This window comes from Crotalus tigris, unplaced genomic scaffold (assembly GCF_016545835.1).
Source record: "Crotalus tigris isolate CLP2741 ecotype Arizona unplaced genomic scaffold, ASM1654583v1 scf7180000018229.695902, whole genome shotgun sequence".
Taxonomy (NCBI): domain Eukaryota; kingdom Metazoa; phylum Chordata; class Lepidosauria; order Squamata; family Viperidae; genus Crotalus; species Crotalus tigris.
In genome coordinates this window covers 154,165-177,475 of record NW_024096895.1, presented here as the reverse complement: position 1 = coordinate 177,475, position 23,311 = coordinate 154,165, and the positions used below count along the sequence as shown (strand labels likewise).

Below are 23,311 nucleotides of genomic sequence, written 5' to 3'. Positions count from 1 at the left end.
TGGTAAAGGCAAGCCTGGACAACACAAATTCATAGAAAATTTGTCCCAATTATCTACGGGTGATGATGTCTAATTAGAACCTCCACATTCAGAATAGGGTTTCTCTAAGGTTCTTTTGCTCTTATATTTTGACTGTGACCTTTATGGAAATATCTGTCTGCCCACAATATGGAGACAGTGCTAAATTATATCTTTCTGCTTTTTATAGTCTATTATCAATACAAAATAAAATTTGAGTAAAAAGAAATATCAGAGTAGCAAGGTTACTGGAGGTGAACTTCACCTTCAAAGATGCATAAATAGCACTTTCATAAAATTAACAAAACTAACATAAATACAATGGTATATGTATTTATACCATTGGCATATGCATATACATATATACACAGGAACACAATGGAAATTTTGCTAAGCAAATTCATGCTAGTACTATCCTGGGAGTCCATTAGGACATGCTCAAGGCACAGACTAGAGTGAGTGGTTAAAAAATGAAAAACCCCAGAAGAAGGTAATGGCAAACTACTTTCATGGGTTACCAAGGAAACTATATGGATATGCCCATAAAGTCATCAGAAATTGAAGGAGACTTTACATTTCACGATTCAAAACTTTGGGGAACACTATATGGTCCCAGATGACTTGGCAATAGAAGAAGATAAATTATAAGTTCATAGTATCTTCAAATTCTGTCTCTATAATTCTCCAATTTATCTTTTGCAGGGATTAATTTGGAAGGGTTGATCTTAACTTTTCAGTGCCTTTATCATATATTAAAATTAAACATTAACAGATAAGATATTTTTGTTTTTCAGTAAGACTCTAGATCAGCTTTTACCTGTCTGATGTCCTCTGTAAGAACTATGGTAATAACCCTAGCTCATATGACCACTGATGGTACATTACAGAAGATAGGAGTTGTAATCCATTGCATCTACTGGGTATTAACAACTCTCTGAATTGCTAAAAAATACACCAATGCTAATATCAGAATCAGCATGTGCAGTACATTATTTACTGATCACTTGCATAGAATTTGGAGAGAAGAAAATAAGAAAGACTTATACACCTCTTCATAGTGCTTTGCAGCACTCTCTAAGCAGTTTACAGAGTCAGCCTATTGCCCCCAACAATCTGGGTCCCCATTTTACTGACCTCGGAAGGATGCAAGGCTGAGTCAACCGTGAGCCAGTTAGGATCAAATGCCTGCCAGTGGGCAGAGTTAATCTGTAATGCTGCATTCTAACCATTGCACTACTGGGGCTCAACATAATAGAAGTGGTTTGCCAACATGTTTTGTAATTCAGAAGATTAGAATTTCATCCCATAATTTATTAGAATGCTTGTTAGATAATTATTATCTATTATTAATTATTTATGAGCCTTATAAATACAAGTTTCTTGTATATAAAGGAATGAATCTAAATTGTGGGAATATATGTGTGTAAACAAGAATATAGGGAATGATGGTAGAACAGCTGAAGCCAGCAGGATCTTGAAGCACCGAGAAACTGTCACTTAGACAAGTTTAAAATTAGATGGTTTGTATTAAGCCTATGGAACAGAGGGTCTCCAAAATTAAAAGACAACCCTTTTAGGAAGTCAAACAACAGTTGACTGGCACCTGGCTAACACTGCAGATTTCTGTAAGAAAAAATATGCCTAGACATTTAATTTTGTCACTGGAATCAACTTTCAAGAAGGAAATTTCAGTTATAGATTATCAAATCAATGAAAAGTGTATGTGTGAGGGAAGGGAAGGTATTTCTGCTCCATAGGTTAGCCATTAACTAAATTAACACCATATTTATTGCCTTTAAAAAAAATTATATAACCACTTATATAGTTTATATGTAAAAAACCACACATAGCACTGGGGTATTAAAAGGAGTTTGCGTAGAAGAAATTCCTAAGTTCTTACAAAAGAATGTAGGATGCTAATATAAGGTTCATATTTTCTGTCCTCTCAAGGGCAAAGTGTAATGGAGTCTCAGGTAAGATGACAATTGCATAATCAGTTGCAAAACTCTACACCAGGGCTTTTCAACTAGTGGTACGGTACCACCTGTGGTACATTGGCACCTGGCAGGTGGTACGCGACCATCCTAGAAAAGTAGTAGCAGGGGAGGGGAATGAGCTGAACCAGTGGCAGCACTGCACAAGCCTAAGCTAGAGATGGCTGGAGCTGCAGGGCTGTCAGGGCTCAGCGGAAGCGCCAGGATCAGCGCTTCTTCGGGACTGTCAGGGCTCAGTGGAAGCATCAGGATCAGCGCCAGGCTCCAGCTGGAGCTCAGCGCTGATCCTAGCGCTTCCGCTGAGCCCAGAAAAAGCGCCGATCAGCTGGAATGTTGCAGCATCTCTAGGGTCTTGTGATTTACATTCACATCTTGGCAACTGATTCATATTTATTACGGTCACAGTGTACCAAGGTCATGTGAAGTGACCAAAACCTGCTGCAACCACCCAGCAGACGGGGGGAATAAAAACCAAACACCCCCACCCCACCCCCACTGCCAATCCTCAACAGAAATGCTCACAACAATGAAAACCTCGGACAGGAGAAAGAGTGCCGCCGGGTGGGCAGGCAGGTGTCTTGCTTGGCTGTGCCTTGGGGGGGCACTTTTTTCAGTGCCATTGTAACTTCGAACAGTCACTAAGCAAACTGTTGTAAGTCGAGGACTACCTGTACTTTATCACTTTTTTCCTTTTTTTTTTTTTGGTCAAGTTTTTGACACCTTGCTAGGCAACTGGTGGTACTCAGATATTGCCATATCCTAAAAGTGGTACAATGGGTGAAAAGGTTGAAAAGCTCTTCTCTACACTATTTGTCAGCTCTATTGGCAAAGGACATTTCAGGCTAATTGCACCCAAGGTTGATCTATGAGAACCACTTCTCAGAGTTTTCCAAGAACCACACACCACCAGCTCCCTAGTCAGAAATACAATTGGAACATCAGAAGTCTAGAAGAAATGGTCTGAGTAAAGAAGATCAGGATAAAGGAAGATTGCATCTGCAAGTGCTCATAAATAAGGACAAGTAGATTGCAGCTACAGAGACAGCAAAGGCCTCCAATTTTGCCAACACATAGGTGTGAGCAGAGAATCAATGAAGAAAAAAAAATAGAATGATGAAGACTTGTTCTATTAAAATAAATCAAGGCAGAGCTCCTTAAAGAATCATGGAGTCTGCAGCAAGTCCTAAAACTTTCTTCATATATCTAGTCACTTTATACCTAAGCTATTGTTTATTTCAGCAATTAGTTCCTTTGTTAGCTGCTCTTGTTACTACAAGAACATTCCAGGGCTTCTATTGTACCAGCATAAATCTACTGCTTTTAATCCTACTCTCATTGGCCACGGCAACTATTATTTGACATTCCATGGAATTATCGAAGTAGCTGAAGCCACTTAAAAGTCCATTTCATCTTCACCTGTTTTAGAACACTAATAGGTAATTTGAGCATACTTCCTTTCAATTCTTTATTACCTGCCTTGATCTCTTTTTCTCATTCTTTTCCTGAAAGTGATGCTAAAAATTGAACATGCTTCTAAATCTAATGGAACAGTATGTATTATTTCCTTATCTTTGCTAACATATTGAACCAAAATAATTTTTCTAATAATAATACTGATAGTAATTAACTTTTTTTCCTCTGAGTTCAATCTAAACCATTCACTCATAGCACAGCTATGTTATATATGTTTTCTGAGGTTTTCGCGGGTATTTGTATGTAGGTCTTTGGTTGTTCGGGTTTTCTCCCACGTAAAATTGGAAGTGTCTTGGCGACGTTTCGACGAAGTCGAAGGGACAAAGTCCCTTCGTGCTCGAGGCACGAAGCTGAAAGCACCAGCCTGAAGATGACGAATGGGACTTCGTCGAAACGTCGCCAAGACACTTCCAATTTTACGTGGGAGAAAACCCGAACAACAAAGACCTACATATATATATATATATATATATATATATATATATATATATATATATATATATATACTAAAGCAAAAAAAAAAAAACCTTTTAGAACTTATGTCTCCAAATAACAGAGAAGGTTCTTTCAAGCCATATGCAGATCCTTATTAAACATTTTACAGACATTTTTGGGGGTAGCCATGATTATTACATTACTTAGGACAAGGAAAAACAGAAGCTAAATTGGTATTTACTAGTAGATCTTAGAGTGATTTGTAGTAAATTTGCAGTGTCTTCCAATTGTTTAAAAATAGCTACAACTGTAAGATTTTCTTCTCCCTAAATCTGTTACAATAATAATAATAATAATAATAATAATAATAATAATAATAATAATACAACCTTAGAGCTTGCAAAAATGGACTTTCATGTGAAATAACTCAGCATTTAGTGCATTCAGATATTGAATTCAGATCCCCAGGTTTATGCCTAGAGATGCCTTCATTTTTAATTCCATGTATGTATCTTTATTGGTTTTACTTGGTTTTACTCCTGTGATTCTAGAAAAGAAAAATTAAATAGAACTCACAATCCTGAGTGTAGCCACTTCTGGGTTATGGAACTGACTTCAAATGAACGAGATATGATTTTGTTTATTTTGGCAGACAGCTAAAGGCAGTCTAAAAGGAATTTCATTTCTTGATGTGTTTACCTATCATATTTTTTGCCTTCAGTAAACAAGTTTTGTTGATTTGTGTACATGTTTTAAAATTTCCAAAGTCTGTTTAAAAATAGATTGAAATATGTAGCCAGGTACATCTTTAAGCAGTATCTCTTCCTTTTTTAAAACTACAACCAAAATTGGAGACATGTACTGTATGTGTTAAGAAAGAAGGAACATACTGTGCAAAATTAAGCAATAAGGTTGTCTGAATACAGGCTCAAAATTTGTTTTTAATAGTCTCTGAAATTACACCTCCCAATTCCTCTTCCTCCTCCTCACAAATCTTGATTCCTACTGTTCCTCGTAAGAATTCTGTACTGCTCTGAAAGCAGCTCTGGATCTCTCCAATCCTATCATGCTGGCAGCATTGGAGAAATGAACCAATTTATTTCTTGCTCAAATACAGTGTAGGTGAAATTGTAGGAAAACTGGTAATTTCTCTGGCAATACTGTGATATGCTGTGGCTTCACAGAGCTTGTGAGCAGTACATTTCCCTAGTGAAGGGCACTCCTGCTTCACTTTGGGTCCAGCTCTTGATGTAGGCTGCCCTAGTATGTCCTTTAGGGAAAAGTCTTTTTTTTTTCAAGTGCCCACAAAATCACACATTTTGTCCAAGAACTGACATTACTTTAGGAGGCCTCTCTCCCACCTATCCCCACAAGAAGACAGTTGTCGATTATCAACCATTCAAGAAATTTGTGGTTGAACAAGGGCTTGGACATATCTCCTGGCCTAAGCCCAAATTCAGAGGAAGTAAGCTCTCACAGATTATGAATAAATAACCTGTTGAAAACTATATCATACATTCACCTAAAAAGTCTGAGTCTTCTGCAAAAGTGTCGACAATATGAGGGTTTTCATCTAATCTAAATCTGCCCAATGCGAATATAAATATCGAAATTACCAATAGGGACTACTAAGACCAGGCTCCAAAAACGCAGATCCTTGAATATTATTTCTGGCATAACCCCCCGTTTTATTAAGTGCTGCATTCCCTGCAACTTCCTGCTCTTTGCCTAGTTTTAACAAGTCTCGTTTGGCAACTCCTCAACTTCAATCCTTTATAGGACAGAATCCAGATATTGTACAAGCAGCTACTTTCCTGGGCGAGTGGTGGCACCACTAGTTGCTTAAATATCCACATCCCAACATTTGAAAGATTCCTCAAGCAGAGAGGGACTAAGTACCCCTGGTCTATGAAAAAGCAAAGGAAGCAAGCGGCAGAAAAAGGTGGAGTGAAAGAAGAGAAAGGATAGTTGGGAGGAAGCCAAAAGAAGGCAGGGGAGAGGGAGGTTGTGTTTCAAAAATATATATATATTGACACCATAATAAAAATCCACTTAAAAAATCAAAACCAAAAAATAGGACACATTAAATGGTTTTATTTTTCCACATGACAGACTGGCCCCTGAGGAAGGAAGATTGGTGTATGGTTAGAGTGGAAGGAGCTGCAAAGAAAGAAGCAAAAGGGTCTGACAACAGAGGCCCCTCTCATCTCTGCTCTCGCTCTGTGACCCATCTCTCCCCACCACAACTCCAGTTTCTTGCTTTCCCCTCCCATCACCTGCCCCAGTCCTGAGCCCAGCAGAAACAGCATTGGATCAAGCTTTCCCCTGTTTAAAGAAACAGGACAGAGCAACCAGCAGAGAATAGCAGAAACACTGAGACCGGACAAGGTGGAACAAGATCAGGAACTGAATTCTGAACAAGATCAGGAACTGAATTCTGAACAAGATCAGGAACTGAATTCTGAATTCTGAACAAGATCAGGAACTGAATTCTGGTTCTACAGAAAGCCCAATGTGACCACAAGGCGTTCTTGATAGAAGAGACAATGGCTTCGCTTAGCCAAACTATATCCTTGGCTTCACAAACTGTGTCTTGGGAATTGTTGATGTCCACTCTAGATCTGTGTGTGCATCTTCTAGCTTGAGATGGACTCATTCATTAAATGAGTTTTATAGAAACCTTTGGTTTAGCCTAAGTCAACATCTCTCCACACTAAGACCAGAATGTGAGAAAAAAGGAGGGAAAGGGGGATCATAGAAGAGTTCGTGTTAATGTGCTTATCCACAGTTTCAAAAACCTGGTGGATAAATGCCTAAATAATACCATGAAAAGTCTTCATGGGAAAATACATATGAGTAAATTAGCCAGTGCATTTTCGTGATACGTATAACTTGGTATGGAATTCAAAAATAAACATGAACTGTTCCAAGAAATCTCCCTTGCTGTCCTTGTCCGCATCTATACAGTACATACTTCTTTATGTACACTATACTACATATATAAAAATATGTGTATTTTGCATGAGATTGAAAAATGGAAGGGTGTTTGTGTGCATATGTGTATGCACACATACACAAAATGTATGCATAGAAACATTTTAAATTATGGAAATATACATGCATGTAATTTGCATATGACTATGTGTAAAACTGAGGGCCAGCTTGGTGTAGTGGTTAAGGCCTCAGGAATCTGTGAGTTCTAGCCCCGCTTTAGGCACAAAGCCAGCTGGGTAACCTTGGCGCAGTCATTTTCTCTCAGCTCCTAGGAAGGAGGCAATGGTGAACCACTTCTGAAATTCTTTGCCAAGAAAACTGCCGAGATTTATCCAGGGGGTCTCCAAGAACTGGATATGATTGAACAGAAAAAATTGTGTAAAACTAAACAAAAGAGTTTGTAAATGTACTTATATGTAAATATTATACAAATAATATATAAACTGTGATGTATGCAAATGGATGCGGTGGGTCATTTCCAGGCCCTGAGGTCACCTGTGCTGAGGAGATAATTATTTCTACCACTATGCTCATTGGCACATCCACCCATCCTGCTTTTCTACCACAATACCATCTGCATCTTCTCTCCCCTTTTTATAAACCAATAATTTAGTGCCCTTTGCTGGTTTGGTGTATTCTCAGTGCTGTTAACTCTGAGGGGTCAGGACTGGTTACACCCTGAGATGAGCGTTGATTGACTTGTTTCGGCACCGTCAGGTAGCTGGAAGGAAAAGGGGCAGGAATGAATGTTAAGAAGTTAAGAGGCCACGTCTGCCCTGCATCACTCCACTTCATCTGTGAGGAGAAACCAAAGGGGTATTAGCATGGAGGGAGGGGGATACACCCTGAATGATTATCCCTCCCACATGGACCCAAGCCCCAGTGGAGAGTGGATAAGGTATGAAGCAAGGAAGAGCCAACCTCTCCACACACCCCAAATAACAGAACAGGAAAGGAGAGGGTGTATCAGTTGCTGACCCAGGGAGGAAGGACATCCCAAGCTGGCAGTTCAATAGCTCTTATTAGGCTTGCCAGATGAGACTTACTAGGCTTGGTCAGGATCCATGATACAAAGAGAAATAGATTTAAGTCAGGCTCTGAAATAAAAAGTTTCTTCCTTGATCCACTGCCCAACATCACAGGATCCAGTTTTAATTCAGGTTCCTCAGCAAGTCCTAGTGTTGAAAAACTAGTTCAGGGAGTGGCAGTTATACCACCACCACCCCTCCCCCGCCTGCAACTACTCAGTTTGATCCATCAATAGGAATGAAAAAAAGATGGGTTCCAAGAGACAGGGGCAGCTTGTAATAGAAAACTGTCCTATTTCCAGATTTCACAATTATCTCACCAGCCAGAAAATCAAACTCTCATTAAGTTCTGTTTGTTAGCATACTTGCATTTTTTAAAAATCACATATTCTTTTTGAGGAAAAATAATTGCAATATCTTAATTTTTTAAAGGGATGCCTACCTTGATTCCCTCTTTTTCCAAGAAAGAGAACAGTTGTCAAGTTTTATTTTAAGTATCTTAGTCTGGATGATGGTACAAACGCATACATGGCCACATTCAATAAATATGCATAGACATACTTATAAGGCCACTGGTATATCACTCACACCATGTGGGCTCTCAAACATACACTCAAAACCAAAATGTACATATACCCAAATGGCCATACACCCAGCTGAGCTTAGCAGCATTCAAAGCATATGTATGTATGTATGAAAACACCCTAACCTCGGTGACTGAGGACAGCCATGTGGCAGAGTCATTTTCCACTTGCCTGTCCTCTGGGAAGAGGCAGTACCCTTCATCCTGCTGCCATGGCTACATTTAAAATAGGTTCCCACCTCCCACACCCAGATGATTTAGCTCTAATACGAAGCACACAAAACCACCTCCAAGCATACACTGAAACATTGAGACATGCATGTGTGTACACACAGAGTCATATGCATGCACACTGACATGGAGATAGCCATATACCTCACTGCACCATCCATATGGGCATACAGACCATATATGCATGGGTGCAATGCATATATATATATATATATGTATATATACATATACATACATACATACATACATACATACATATATGTATATGTATATGTATATATATGTATGTATATATATGTATGTATATATGCAGATCATATGAAGCATGAATATGTATGTATATCCATATGTCTATATAGATATAGACAAGATAGAGTGTGGGTATACCCTTTAAATGGACACTCACATAAAGGTTAGCTAAATGCTATAGATCCATACTTATGTACAGAAACAAATCTACAACAATCAGAAACATACAGTGCATGTTAGGAGCATGTATTTCAAACCCCTGCACCTTCCATATGCAGTCATGGGTGGCCTTATATGGGAGGAACATTTTTCCCTGAAGGTCTGTTCTGTGATGAATTTTTATTTTTCTTAAATTCAGCTTCAGGAGAGACGGACTGAAATATGATCCTGGAGAAGACTAATGTTAGGCAATATTTAGCTCTAAATGCTCAAAGGTGATGGAGGGGTCAGGTAATAATATAAAAAGGGTCTGGTATTCAACCTTCATCCAAAATCTGTTTTAAAAAAATAACTTTTGCTCAAAAATATTATCCCCCAAATTTAAAACTAGAACTTCGGGCTCAGTCATGTGCTTGGTACCCAAGGATACAAACTATTGGATGACAAGAAAAAGTGGAGAAATGAAAACAGTGATCATCCAACACAAGGTGAGTTGACAATGGAACAATTAGGATTCCTCTTGCCCAGCTTTCCAGAACTAATGTATTAGATTCAATTCCATTCTTAAAACTTGGGAATTAGGTGAAATTATTATTTTAGCTGTTGAAATCCCCTGGCACAGGAGGCACCATAGTCAAGACTTGTTTCTTGTTTCAGTGCTAAGTAGTATTTTTCCTAAGTAGATCCCCTGCTTTGTGTCAGTAGATGGGTGTGCCAGCCTGTGGAATCTCTCCTCCCTGGGTCAGGCGGGGATCTCATTTGGATCAAGAACAGAAACAAGACGATGTATCATAATACAATGAGAAATGAACTCACTGTAAGGGACACAGTCGTATTGGACCTCCAAGTACTTGTAGGTGCCAGGGCAAGGGTCTGGAAAAGCATCTGAGCCAGCTACCACGACACACTGTGTCCGATTATTGCACCTGAAAGAGAAGGGAAAATGAGGAAACGTTATTAAGGCAGAGACATAATGCAGTTCTAAGAGAAACCACTAGATGGAACTGACTGACACTTTTAATTGCACTTGCTTTCCAGAGCTTAAAAAAAAAAAAAAAAACCACTTGCACCCATTATTCGAAACCTCAGATGCAGGTGGTAATCTCAAACATGAAGCTGTAAGCTGGGAGCAGATGAATCTAATACTAGGATAACTAATTGATATGTCTACTCTAACGTACGCATAGGGAGTCCTCCACTCACCCCACAACAGAACTGGCCCGCTGAAAACTTGTCAGAAATCAGAAAATGCTCTTTCCTGAAAGTAGGATTATACAGGCCAACTACTGTGCTGGCTGGGTACAGTCTGAGAGACAGATCTCAACACAGAACATCTCAAACAAATTCAAATAAAATTCAAATATTGAAGTTTAGTATTTAATGCTTGTCCAGAAATCTATACATGCACCTAGATGCTTGAGCTATATTTCTTTCCTGTCAAGATCAAACATGTACTTGTACAAGTCCTGACGAAGATGCATAGCTCCTGTATAGCACTACCATTTAGACATGGATATTGCCTTATAGAGGCAAAATACAATTCAGTTAGTTCCTCCCTTGCTGTTGGATAATAGGTCCATCCGGCCCAATATAAGAAATGTACTATAAAAAAATGAACTGTAAGAAAAGTATTATAATAACACATTGAACTTACTACATCTTAAAAACAAGCACAAAATGGGGGAAAGTGGGGGAGAGGAGTGTGGATGATCAAATCTGATATGGTGCATTTGGGGATCAGGCAATAATGAACATTATTATCTGATCCCCAAATGTAACCAGACAAATTTAAAAATCTGTATATGATTTAAAAAAAACATTCCCTAACTTATCCTTCCAGATACTATCTGACATTTCAAGGAAGCAGTCTCCTCACAGTCTATCGCTAAATAATTCGGATCTTAGTGGAATGGAGGTCCAGAAGGAGAACTAAGAATCACAGTCTCCTTATTCCCCACTTCGTTAGCTCCTGCCACCTGCTCTCCTCAAAAGGCTGATGCAACAGGCAAGAGAGGTTGGGGAGGGGACTCCCAGGGGCTGTCGGCTGCCAAAGCAACTGGAGCCGGTATCAGCTTAGGCCTTCTGGGACCAAACAGGCACCACCTGCTTTCACTGAAGCTCAGTTTACCTGTAAAATAAGTTGGACAAGGTTAGGGCAGCGGTGCTTCCAAGCCTGCACAGACCCATCAGTCACTATCTAGTCAGGTGGTTATATCATTCTATTTGGAAAATCCACAAACTATTTCCCTCGTCTCTGAATGCTCCATTCAAAGGGCCGAAACGTGAGGTAAGAGGAGTGCGGTTCAGAGAAAGATTACAGTACATCTGACTGCAAGCCTAGGACATAGGTCAAGATTAAGAAAAACCTTGTGGGGAAAGAAGAATTGAGGAATTAACAAAATTGGTGGTGATAGCAGAGGCAAAATTAAGCAATAGACAACTTTCTTGAATCTATAATGAGGTCCACATCTGTTTCTCACCAAAAACTGTGCAAGGGTTGAGAAGCTCTTTCTCTCTCCAAGAAAGCAGAGGGAATTTTGTACATAGAAAAAATATCTACACATCTAACTAAAAACTGGCTATTCAAAGGAATTTTTTGACTGTATATAATGTTTATGAACTGCTCTCGTGGCTTCTTTCAGTATTAGAAATCTAACAAAAACCACAGTTTTAAAGAGCAAAGCAAATTAGCTTGGTTAGGAAAACTTTCAGACAAGGCCTATAGGCATCACAATAGAAGTACCTTGAAAATAGTTTCTGATATATTGTTTGCTAACACTGTCTTTGAGTTTTGCAATTATTGATATTATACTTTGAATTATCCCATTTCTTCATATAGTAAGCCATTTCAAGATTGTCTAATGGGGAAAACAACATTAGTATGCTATTAATAGCAAAAGGGAAGTGGTATTGAGAAGGTTGGGACACTATCTGGGAAGTGAATCTTACTTTGTCACAATTGTAAAATGGAGGCCGGATCTACTGTCCTTAAACCAATCGGAGTATGAGAAAGAACTGTACTGGAGTTATTAAAAAATAATAGTGGGAAAAGACAAAGGAAGCCAAGAGCAAAGTTCACACACTATAACTGGATGGAAATGGATGTCACAGGAGTTAAAGTGCATGAATAGAGCAAACAATTCTATTTTTAGTTATTGTTGTTTTTGGTTCCTTGAAGTCAGTGTTGACTCTTAGTGACTCCCTGGAGAAGTTCCTGCAGTTTTCTTGGCAAGATTCCAGAAATGGTTTGCCATTTCCTCCTTCCTAGGGCTGAGAGAGAGTGACTGGCTCAAGATCACCCAGCTGGCTTGGTGCCTAAGGTGGAAACAAATGTCATAGTCTTCTGGTTTGTAGCCTGGTATCTTCATCCCACACCAAATTGGCTGTCTGTTTTTAGTTAGATATTTTTAATTGTTTAAAATTTTAATTGTTTTATCAGGCAGGATTGGAAGTGTACTTACATTTCTCGAATCATACAGTGTAAGGGTTGGGATATATCATGGAGATCCTCTAGTCCAGTGTTTCTCAACCTTGACAATTTTAAGGCATGTGGACTTCAACTCCCAGAATTCCACAGCCAGCATTGCTGGCTGTGGAATTCTGGGAGTTGAAGTCCACATGCCTTAAAATTGTCAAGGTTGAGAAACACTGCTCTAGTCCAAGTTCCTGTCCAGTGCAGGAATGCACTGCCACAGCATCTCCAACAGATGGCCATCCAGCCTCTCTTTAAACAATTCCAACAGAGGAGGGTCCCAAGACCGCCCATGCCCTGTTGAACAACTCTTCCCACTTGGAAGTCCTTCCTTATGGCCAATCAATATTTACATATTGCCTAATGTTCCTCCTAAGATTTCCCTTCCAGGATCCTCATCATTTTGGATGCTCTTCTTTAAACACACTTTAGTTTGCCAATGCCCTTCCTAAATTGCAGCACCCAGAACAGGACACAATATTCTAGATGTTGTCTGAACTATTTGGAATAGAGATGAATGATTACTTTCCTTGATCTTAGCATTTTACTTCTGTTGATTTTTGCATATAATAACATTTGGGTTTTTTGGCTGTGGTATCACACTTTTGGTTCGTGTTGATCCTGGGATCCACCAAGATACTCAGGGTTGTGGGTTTTTTTGCATGTACTGTTGCTCAGTATGGCTTCTTTCATCCTATACTCATACCTTTCATTTTTCTTACTCCAATGAAACACTTTGCATTTGTCCCTGCTGAAATGTATCTTGTTGCTTTCTCCTCCAACTTGTGAAATGCCTTCTGATTTGATACCATCTTTTGAAGTATTTGTTGTTTGCCTGTCTTTGGGTTGTCCAAATATAAAATTTATATTTATATTTACTAATTTCTCCTCCAAGTCACTTATAAATAAGTTAAGAGTATAGAGCCTAAGACAGAGCTTCACAATACGCTGCTCCACACATTCTTCTAGCTTGAACTCCTGATGTATGGTCATTGGGTATGATTGCTCAATCAGTCTGTATCTAGCTAGCTCATGGCAGTACAATATGGCCCATATTAAAAAAAATCTGCTTAAAAAACTGTTCTACATTTTTGTCCACCCCCCCTCCGACCAGTCTGTAATTATTTGGATCCTCTTTTTTCCCCTCTCATTCATTCAACTTATAACCTACTGTAATATTTGAGGACTCTTGGTGTTTAATAATAATAATGCAACAAAAATGCCCATATAATACAAATAGGTTATCCATAAACAAACAACAATATTCCAACCAATCAAAACAAGTTATAAATAATAAAATAAAATAAACCAAACCTACTCAGGCTATAAAAGCTCTTTGGAAGAGTTTAATTTTCAGCATTTTCCAAGAGCACACCAAGGGAGGACAGTTCCAAAAAATAGAAGTCCCCTCCCCCCATGGAAGTGGGGCACTAACAACAGTTTTTCCTGAACAAATGAGTTAGTCAGTTCAATTCAGGCTGGAGAATGTAATCTTGGAGGTATCTAAGTGCTAAATCATATAGGAATTTATAAGTCTGAACCAATAACTTGAACTGCACCCAGAAGCCTTTTTGAAATTAATGCAGGGCCTTGTAAAATATTCCTGAGGATATGTGCCACTAACAAGCAAGTGGCTGCAGTGTGAACCAATTATAGCTTCTAGATGGTCTTAAATGCTGACCCATGTAGAGTTCACTGCAGGTGATGAAGGCATGAATTACGATAGCTAGCAACAACATTTGTTCTCTTCCAGTCCTCTGGCTCTATACCTGTCCTCAATGATTTTTCAAAGATCAGAAAAAGGCATCCTGAAATGAAACTCCTTTAAGTAGTCTTGGATGCAACTAACCCACTTTTGGAAATTTGAAATATTAAATTGGCTAATCTTTTATCACATTTTTTTTTGCTTATGAGTGACTATTTTGAAGAAAAAGTTTGGAAGTTGGAAGACAACAGAAAAATATGGGTTCTAAAATAAAGACTGTAAAGATGATGCTGACGATATAAAAGAAATGAAAAATTGCAGTATATTGAATAACTGCAGTATCCTGTCACTGGCAAATGGGGAAAAAATAAATATTCTGAATATCTCTGTTCATTAATTGGGTCCACTAATTGGGTGAATTCAAAACCTGGGCGGTATCCAGGGCAAACTGAAGGCTCTTTGGATCCAAAATCCCTTCATGTTCTGAAACTCCCAATGTGAGATTACTGCCCACTGCTCACCAGTCAGGAATTGCTAACTTATTCCCCTCTTAAAATTGCAAAAGGTATGAGCAAGAATTGGTAAGGAATTTCCTGGGAAAAAAATATCGCCCAATTATGGTCTGCTATGTAAGTGTGTGTGTGTGTGTGTGTGTGTGTGTGTGTGTGTGTGTGAAAGAGAGAGAGAGAGAGGGAAGGAGAGAGAGAAAGAGGGAGAGAGGGAGAGAGAGAGAGAGTTCGGGTGCACCTTTGAGTCAGTCTTGACTTCTGGCAATTGTCTGGACAAATCTCTGCACTTTTCTTGGAAATGTTTTCAGAAGTAGTTTGTCCATATATTCTTCCTGGGGCTGAAACAGAGTGATTAACCAAACTCACTCACCTGGTTTTATGCCTAAAGCAGGACTTGAACTCACGGTCTTCTAGATTCTAGCTGGATGCCTTTAACTACTACTGCAAACTGGCTCTCAAACAAAATTATGTATTTCATATACTATAGCAGATATTCCACTTAAGCACATTTAAAAAGAAGAAAGAATTTAAATAAAGCCATGGAAAAAAAAGAAAGTAAAAGAAAAGTTGTGTTGTTAGAATTCAATATCACTTGCCCAAGTTTACACTGATGGTCATGCAGTATATTTTACAACCAGATCTAAATTTCACTTGGTTTCCGTTTAGGGAAAAGGAATGACAGATGCTGCAGCTCACTAAATGGACACTTCATCTCTCACTTGCCTGAAGACAATTGGGAGCCTTATGTTCTGACCACATGTCATCCTGCTACACAATGCCCTAACAATAGCAACTAGATGCGTCCTAATCTCTATAGCAATAAAAAAACAGTTGCTAACCAGCTTCCCTTTGGCACTTTTTGTATACCTAAATACTGCTATCTTGTTTTTTTTCTCCAGACTGTCTATCCCAAATTCCTTCAATCTGTCCTCATGAAAGTTATGTCTTCAAATACCTGTATCATTTTTGTCATTCTCTTCTGGATTATGTTCTAACTTGGTGGTTCCCAATCTGTGGTCCATGAAGGCTTGAAGAAATGACATAACTTAAATCTTGAGTTAGGTCTTGATGGTCCGTGGCCATGATCTGTGGCCACAAAAGGTATTTAAAGACAGTCTGTGGTGAAGAAAATGTTGAGAACCACTGTTCTAACCAGTCAATATTCTGAAAATGTAGTGCCCAGGACTGTACACAGCACTCCAGATATGCTCTAACTAGTGCAGAGCAAAGGGGAATAAGATCTTCAGGCATCTTTGAAACAATGCTACTTCTAAAGCAGTTCAGAACTGCATTAATCTTTTTAGTTGCCATATCCACACTGGTGGCTCATGGCTTATTGTCACTGATCACACCCAAGTCATTATCTGACATACTGTTTCCAAACCATCTTCTATATGTCCACGGAATTTTCCCTCCCTAAATATAATACCTTACTTTTCTTCCTGTTGAAGGACAAGGGAATCCAGTCTTCCAACTTGTGCATATTAGATTGCAATTGTTTCCTAAGGGTTGACCAGACCTCCCGATGTTGTTTCTTAAATGAATTTGAGAAGTAGCCCACCAATCCTATTGCCCAGGTTATTAATAAAAATGTTAATAGTACTGTCTTGAGACAAATCCTTGCTGGTCCTGCCTGGCTACTATTCTCTAATGTGATCTAGACTAGAGCCATTAATACTGAGCGCAGTTAGCCCGCCAGTTCTAGAGCTCCCTTATCTAGTGCCATCCAAATCCCACTTGTCAATGAGAATGTCCTGCAGAACCTTGTCAGAAGCATTGCTGAAATCGAGATGGATTCTATCCACACTATTTCTCATTAAAGTAGTTACCTTGTCAAACTACATAGATGGAAAGATTTCCTGGAAAGTCTGTGAATACCTGACCTGTATTCATAATGGAATATGTGGACACTTCAGGGAATTTTTAATCAGGAATAATAAATAGAATAGTTGATGGCTTGTACAAACTTGAATTATTTTAGGGTCAAAACAATGAAGGTAGACTGGCTGAGATATGAATAGTTGAGCAGTTGTCATTTTCAGTGCTGTGAATTCCAAAGTGTCCTTTGTAATTTATTCTGTTTGAGGTGACCCACTCACCCACCCCTTTCTGCTCATTTACTTCAAAACATATGCACGTTCTGTCTTTTATTAGCTTCTCCTGGACAAAGCGGGCTCTGGTATCTATAATGAAACAGATTTTCAAACGTCTTCAGTAAGCTGAAGATTGTTGAGTGGATTTCCTTTTACTTTCATGCAGGGTTCATTATGTGAAATCTAGTTGCAGAAAAATCTTGCTAAACTGAACCAAACCCAACTAGCATATGACTGTAGCTATACTAGATGGTGATGATGATGAAGATGAAAACGGTGATGATGATGGTAGTATTAAATTCCACCTTTACTTTCAAATGATCAGGAGGCATACAGAATACCCTTTGGTATTGTAAGGTTCTTCCTTACAATAAAGAACAGATTCCTTGCATTTTGCTTCAGAGAGTCACCCTGAATTTCAGTATTATGTGAGAGTTAACAAAAGTCCACGTGCCACAATTTTATCACAGTATATCAGTATAATTATACTCCTCACTGTTATTTTTAAGTCATTTAATTGCAAAACTGCTCAGATTTTGCTTTTTTGCTACTTCCCCATCTCTACAACATTATTATTATTATTTTGTATTTACTAGAATGACAGGGAGAAAGATTATGGAAGAGGGATTGCTCCATAATATTTCCTGGAGACCTATGAAGCCATTTACCTTTGGGACATGATTTTGAAGGCGTCCGGCAGATAGCACTGGACATTCTCCATCTGGAAGGGATCAGCATCACAGATCTTGTCATCTGTGCGGCCATAGTTAGCATTCTCCACCATGATGACATCACTGCCTGGGCAACGCAGCTCAATAGGATAGCCCTCGCATGCCAGTTCCCGCCGAACCAGACCAAAGGGTAAGCCCGCACGGCTTAGGCCTGCTGGAATAAGAAATGAGAGAGTAAGAAAACAGGTTAGTGTGCAACTCAGTCCTGAAATTCAATTCCATCTGCTGATTGCTGGCTGTAATTTTCTCCCCTGTTTAAGTATTCAATGAGACCAAAGCCTAAAAAGCCTATGGTTATTTTCTATGTTACACAGAACAGGAGATAGATAAACCAGAATTTTACTTTTCTCTTATAGTTTCTCTTATACTTTGCTTGGGACTTGCACCATCTTTCTCCACATCTTTTGTTTTCAGCTTCAGTCCTTGATGAGAATAGTAGGGATCTGGAATCCTTTATACCTCCACTGTGGCACATCTGGGTAGGTTTTAAATGTGAAGCTACGTGTGTCCTTGCACCACCCAAGAAGTAAAAAGAAAAACCACTGGCTCCTATTTGTGGGGCTGAGCTGCATATTCCACCTAAACTCGACAGATTCAGGCAGGTATGTCTTTAAAAACCCAGACATGTTTTTCATAAAGCTCTTGGCTTCCCACACCACCCACTTTAGAGACAGCAGCTGAGAAAAGGGTCTGAGAAAATTCTTTACAATCCTTTTGAATCCTGCAAGGTTTTGTGAGACTGAAGAGGTGGAGGTGGGAAGTAAACAAGAGGAAAAACCATTTGAAGGCCAAACATGCCATTAGGAAAGTTTCCAGAAAGATTCATGCTAGATGTTTGTTTATTTTTGTTAAAGAAGGATGGGAAAAGATAACAATGGACACTGAGCTGGAAGCCCACCATTGCAGAATTCTGTCACCATCTCTATAAGCCAAAGAGACAGTGACACCAAGCATCTATTCCGAACAGTTAGATTTTTGGAACTAGTTCCTAGTCATCAGAGAATTGTGGTTAAGTATTTATTTTAGAAATCTTTCTACATGAGGTAAAAAGTCGTGGGAAAGAGAGTGTCCTGGGCCCAGCTGTTCCTGGAAATGCTACATAAAAATGTTCACTCTCACACACAAGCTCCACCCTTTTAACCATTTTTTCCCCTCATCAACATTCATCCTTCCTGTGCTTTGGAATATCTAGCTATCTTCAATGACTACCTTTATCCCAAAGATTTCTTCATTGTAAATTTGCTGAAACTGCATACTAACGTCATGTGATGTTCCAGTTACAACGAGAGCTGTCTCAAAAAGGAGATGACTCGTTGCCTCTTCACAGATGATCAACAGGTCACCTTTTTGCATTATAGTTCTCTGTTCTCTGAATGATAAACTAGAAGGATGAGGTAGTGTTACTTCTTACCTGGCAGGTGCTGCTGCTTTCATTTTTGGACAGAATTGCTGAAAAGTAAGATGTAGCACTATAGTAGGCATTCAATCAATCAGAATAGAGCTGGAAGGACATTGGAGGTCTTCTAGTCCAACCCCCTGCTCAAGCAGGAGACCCTATACCAGGAGGTAGGTAACCTTGGCTCTTTTATGACTCGTGGACTTCAACTCCCAGAATTCCTGAGCCATGCTCAGGAATTCTGGGAGTTGGCCCACGAGTCATAAAAGAGCCAAGGTTGCCTACCCCTGCCCTATACAATTTCAGACAGGTGATTGTCCAGTCTTTTCTTAAAAACCTCCAGTGATGAAGCATCTACAACTGCTGAAGGCAAGCTGTTCCACTGGTTAATTGTCCTCGCTGTTAGGAGGTTTCTCCTTAATCCCAGGTTCCTTTTCTTCTTGAGTATTTTTCATCCACTGTTTCTCGTCTTGCCTTCTGATGCTTTGGAAAATAAGTTGAACCCCTCTTCTATGTGGCAGCCCCTCAGATACTGGAATACTGCTATCATGTCATCCCTAGTCCTTCTTTTCTCTAGACTGGCCATACCCAATTCCTGCAACCATTCCTCATATGTTTTTGTCTCCAGGCCTGTAATCATCTTGGTTGCTCTTCTTTGCACTTTTTCCAAAGTCTCAGCATCTTTTTTGTAATGTGGATGCAGTAATCCCGGTATGGTCTTACTAAGGATTTATTTTGTTGTTAATTGCGAAGTTGTGTCCGACCCATCGCGACCCCATGGACAACGTTCCTCCAGGTCTTCCTGTCCTCTACCATCTTCTGGAGTCCATTTAAGTTCACACCTACTGCTTCAGTGACTCCATCCAGCCATCTCATTCTCTGTCGTCCCCTTCTTCTATTGCCCTCAATCTTTCCCAGCATTAGGCCCCTCTCCAGTGAGTCCTTCCTTCTCATTAGGTGGCCAAAGTATTTGAGTTTCAACTTCAACCAAGGATTGTATTAGCTTTTTCATAATCCCTTCAAGGGATGACTAACAAGGACAAGAGCTGGACAAAAAGGTAGGATAGCAACAAAACACTTGTATGACCTAAAACGCTTTTGCATGTGAACTGATGACTACATCATGGTTTCCCACAGCATCATCCAGGATGAAATGTCCCAGAGATCTATTTGCTTTGGCCTACCTTCTTTCCAGCTGTTTTAGCCTCCATAATCTGTCTCACATTAGCTAAGGTGTCCATTTTCCCCTCTCCCTGTCTCCCAAGGAGAGGATAGGAAGGTGATAGTGCATCACCAGGTAAAAAATGGCAGGAAGAGTTTAGCAAGGGTTGCTTGGGGGCATGTTATGGCTCCATCTGGCAGAACATCTGCATTCCTTTTGGGCTTATTTCTTCCTTGCTGGTTGTTCTAATCAGCCAAGAGTTTCCTGCATTTGACTGCAAGGACAATTGTCAAAGCTTCTAGTGGGAAGCACACATTAGTGGCACTCAGGACTTCAAAGGGAAGATAAGAGAGGGGGGCTAGAAAGCAAGCATGTCATAGATGCTCTTTGTGTAATTTTTCCTTCCCCCTTGCTGGGTTAATGGAAGAGTCCTGTGGAGGCAGTCTGTAATTAAACCATTAGCTGAGTAACTAACTAGTACAGCCTGGCGCTGGTGTTTGAGATGTGGGGAGAGCCCAGCAGACAAGAGAAGGTCGGAGCTGGAAAAAAAAGCCCAGGGCAACTGAGAATAGCAATACCAGTGGAAGACAGTAAGTGAAAAAGGGATGAAAGAGCTGGGTTCCAGTAGATGTCAAAGCCATGAATTTTCACACTGGTAGCCTAGGGAGAAGCTATCTTCAATAAGGACCACAGCCTCCCAACTGCATCTTAATGTGTTTGCAATTGCTAAGGCTATGGCGCTGATTTGGTTTCAAATGGCAGAGATGCCTAATTGTGGGTATCAGTTTGTTGTTGTTAATTGTGAAGTCGTATCCGACCCATCGCGACCCCACAGACAATGTTCCTCCAGGCCTTCCTGTCCTCTACCATCTTTTGGAGTCCATTTAAGCTCACGCCTACTGCTTCAGTGACTCCATCCAGCCACCTCATTCTCTGTCGTCCCCTTCTTCTGTTGCCCTCAATCTTTCCCAGCACTAGGCCCTTCTCCAGTGAGTCCTTCCTTCACCCCCAAATAATTGGCAAGCCTGAAGTGAAGAACAAGATCCTTCCTACCTAGAGTCTACCAAACAGAGGCTGGCTTGCAGCTTCAACACAGCCAACACAACAATGTCCTCTGCCGCAGTGGAGAATTAAGCTTAAAGGGATGGTATACTTAATGTCTGTTCTCCAGCAATTCACACTCACTCCCCCCTCCATTGGTCCTGGTAGGTGTGATCAGAGCCTTTGCTAAACACTTCCCAGGCATCATATTTTGGTGAAACCTTTCTTTCCACCTCCTCATTCCATTAGCTGCCTTTATTACAGGTTTTTGCTAGATGGCTGTGATTTTGAATAGAAAGATGATCACAGAGTTGGGTACTGTTGCTAGCTCACAACCGCAAATATCTATGTCAGAAGCTTTAAAGGCTCCAGCAGTGTGTGTGACAATGGTCTGCAGTGACAATGCCAGCCCTCATGCTTCTTTGGTTTAATTTCCTTTCCTTTCCTTTCGGCCTAGCTGGACTCTTGTTTCACTTCCCCACAGCAAGAATGAAGGATAGCTAAAATGACAATTATGAACAAATATGAAGAGTCTCTAAGTGGCACATTAGGATTTACTTCCTCTTCACAGAAGCTGACTCTTCCAAGGTTTGGAGTCCTAAAGAATTAACTTTCATCTCCAAATCTGAACCTGACAATCCTAAGAGTGATGTGCAAAGATATGCATATTTTTAGTAACTGCTTTCCAGTGATTGTGACATCCCTTTTTACTCTTATTCCTTCTCACCATTTCTAGCCTTGCTTTTTCTGTCCCCTTCACCACAACGTTGACATCGATCTGGTTTAGCTACAGGAGGCTGCATTTCCACTCCAGAATGCCTATGCATGCTTAACTCTCACTGTGGACACATAAGAAAAGATATACCAGAATCGGAATTGGGCAGAAAGGCAGAACTGGACAGGAAGATGGTCAGGAAGATTTAATTGACATGAATAGTCTCTATTCATCACAGAATGCAAAGACCTTCGTGCTCAAGGAATCACCCATACCTTGGTGTCTTTATGACTTGCTGACTTTCAGATGATGGATGACAGAAATCGTGGCCATTCAGGATTATTTGTCCAAGATTATTTATTGAATAAAAATGGGGGAAGAATCTGGATTTTTATTGGTTTGTGTGAACTCTACTGTCCTCCTAGGTGCCAATTATGTTTCTGTCCACTGTTGTTTTATGTGCAACACAGATGGCCATTAGCCTTTTCTATTTGGGTCTCAAGATCAGTCATGCAAATTATGAGCCAAGCATTACTGCTCATCTGGTTTTGTTTAGAGACACACATGCAGACACAGACACCTCACCCCCACACATACACATACACAAAGGCTAGGTTTGGCTTTAAGCACCTTCCAAGTGTCAGGCTGTTGTCAAAGGGCTGTAAGAAATGAAGTGTCAAAAACAGCCATCACTACTGTTGCGTCCTTGGCGGGAAAACAGACACGAGAAGCAGCTGGAGTTCTCAGGTTCTTTTATTCAGCGTTCAGCTTACAGGAAGATGGCTTCAGCTCAGCCCAAACGCCTCACAGCCTCTTATATAGGCAACTCCCGGGTAAATGGGTTACTTTTCCCGCGCCAGCACCCGCGCATGCGCACGGCGCTGGCGACAGCCTGTCTGGTCCCGGGCAGCTTTGCACCTGCCCGGGACTGCCTGCAAACGCCCGAGCCGTTTGCAAGGCTCGGGACATAACACCCCTTTCCCCCGGGCTAAAACTACTATCAACATACAACATTTATTTTACACGACAATTTGCTCCCCAGTGTTCCCACTGTTTACTGGCTTCTGTCTTGCCAACAATGTTATGTAATCTTCTAGGTACTTAGGAGATTTCTTTGCTCTCTGTGACCTTCTTAGCTCTGGGTTACTGGCATAAGTCCCCTGACTGGAGGGAGGCATGAGCCTGTTCTCTCTACTGTGCCCTGGTGTCTTCCAAGGACTGTGCCCCGATGCCTGGCCTGCTTGCTTGCCCACCGGGCTCGTCAGGCCAGGGCTTCTGTTGCTTTGTGACCTGGTTGTCCTACCTAGCTGTAGACCCTCAGGC

General features: G+C 40.3%; 1 protein-coding gene and 1 long non-coding RNA gene across 10 annotated transcripts in view; one reads left to right on the top strand and one right to left on the bottom strand.

The window, feature by feature from the left end:
• The window catches only part of ADGRL1 (adhesion G protein-coupled receptor L1), a 153,846-nt gene that overhangs the window by 43,896 nt on the left and 86,639 nt on the right, over window positions 1-23,311 (bottom strand). For 6 of the 9 annotated variants that reach the window (XM_039349163.1, XM_039349165.1, XM_039349164.1 and 3 more), the window contains exons 3-4: window positions 17,612-17,828; window positions 9,981-10,090 (exon numbers count right to left, since the gene is read on the bottom strand). In XM_039349163.1, the coding sequence (XP_039205097.1) occupies window positions 9,981-10,090; window positions 17,612-17,828 (327 nt within the window). Of the gene's footprint in view, window positions 1-9,980; window positions 10,091-17,611; window positions 17,829-23,311 lie in introns of those variants that run through there. The other 3 variants (XM_039349167.1, XM_039349168.1, XM_039349166.1) reach the window with 1 other exon arrangement.
• On the top strand, window positions 11,064-22,376 carry LOC120310595. The gene is made up of 2 exons (XR_005557407.1): window positions 11,064-11,451; window positions 22,010-22,376. It is a non-coding gene; the product is annotated as an uncharacterized LOC120310595 (long non-coding RNA).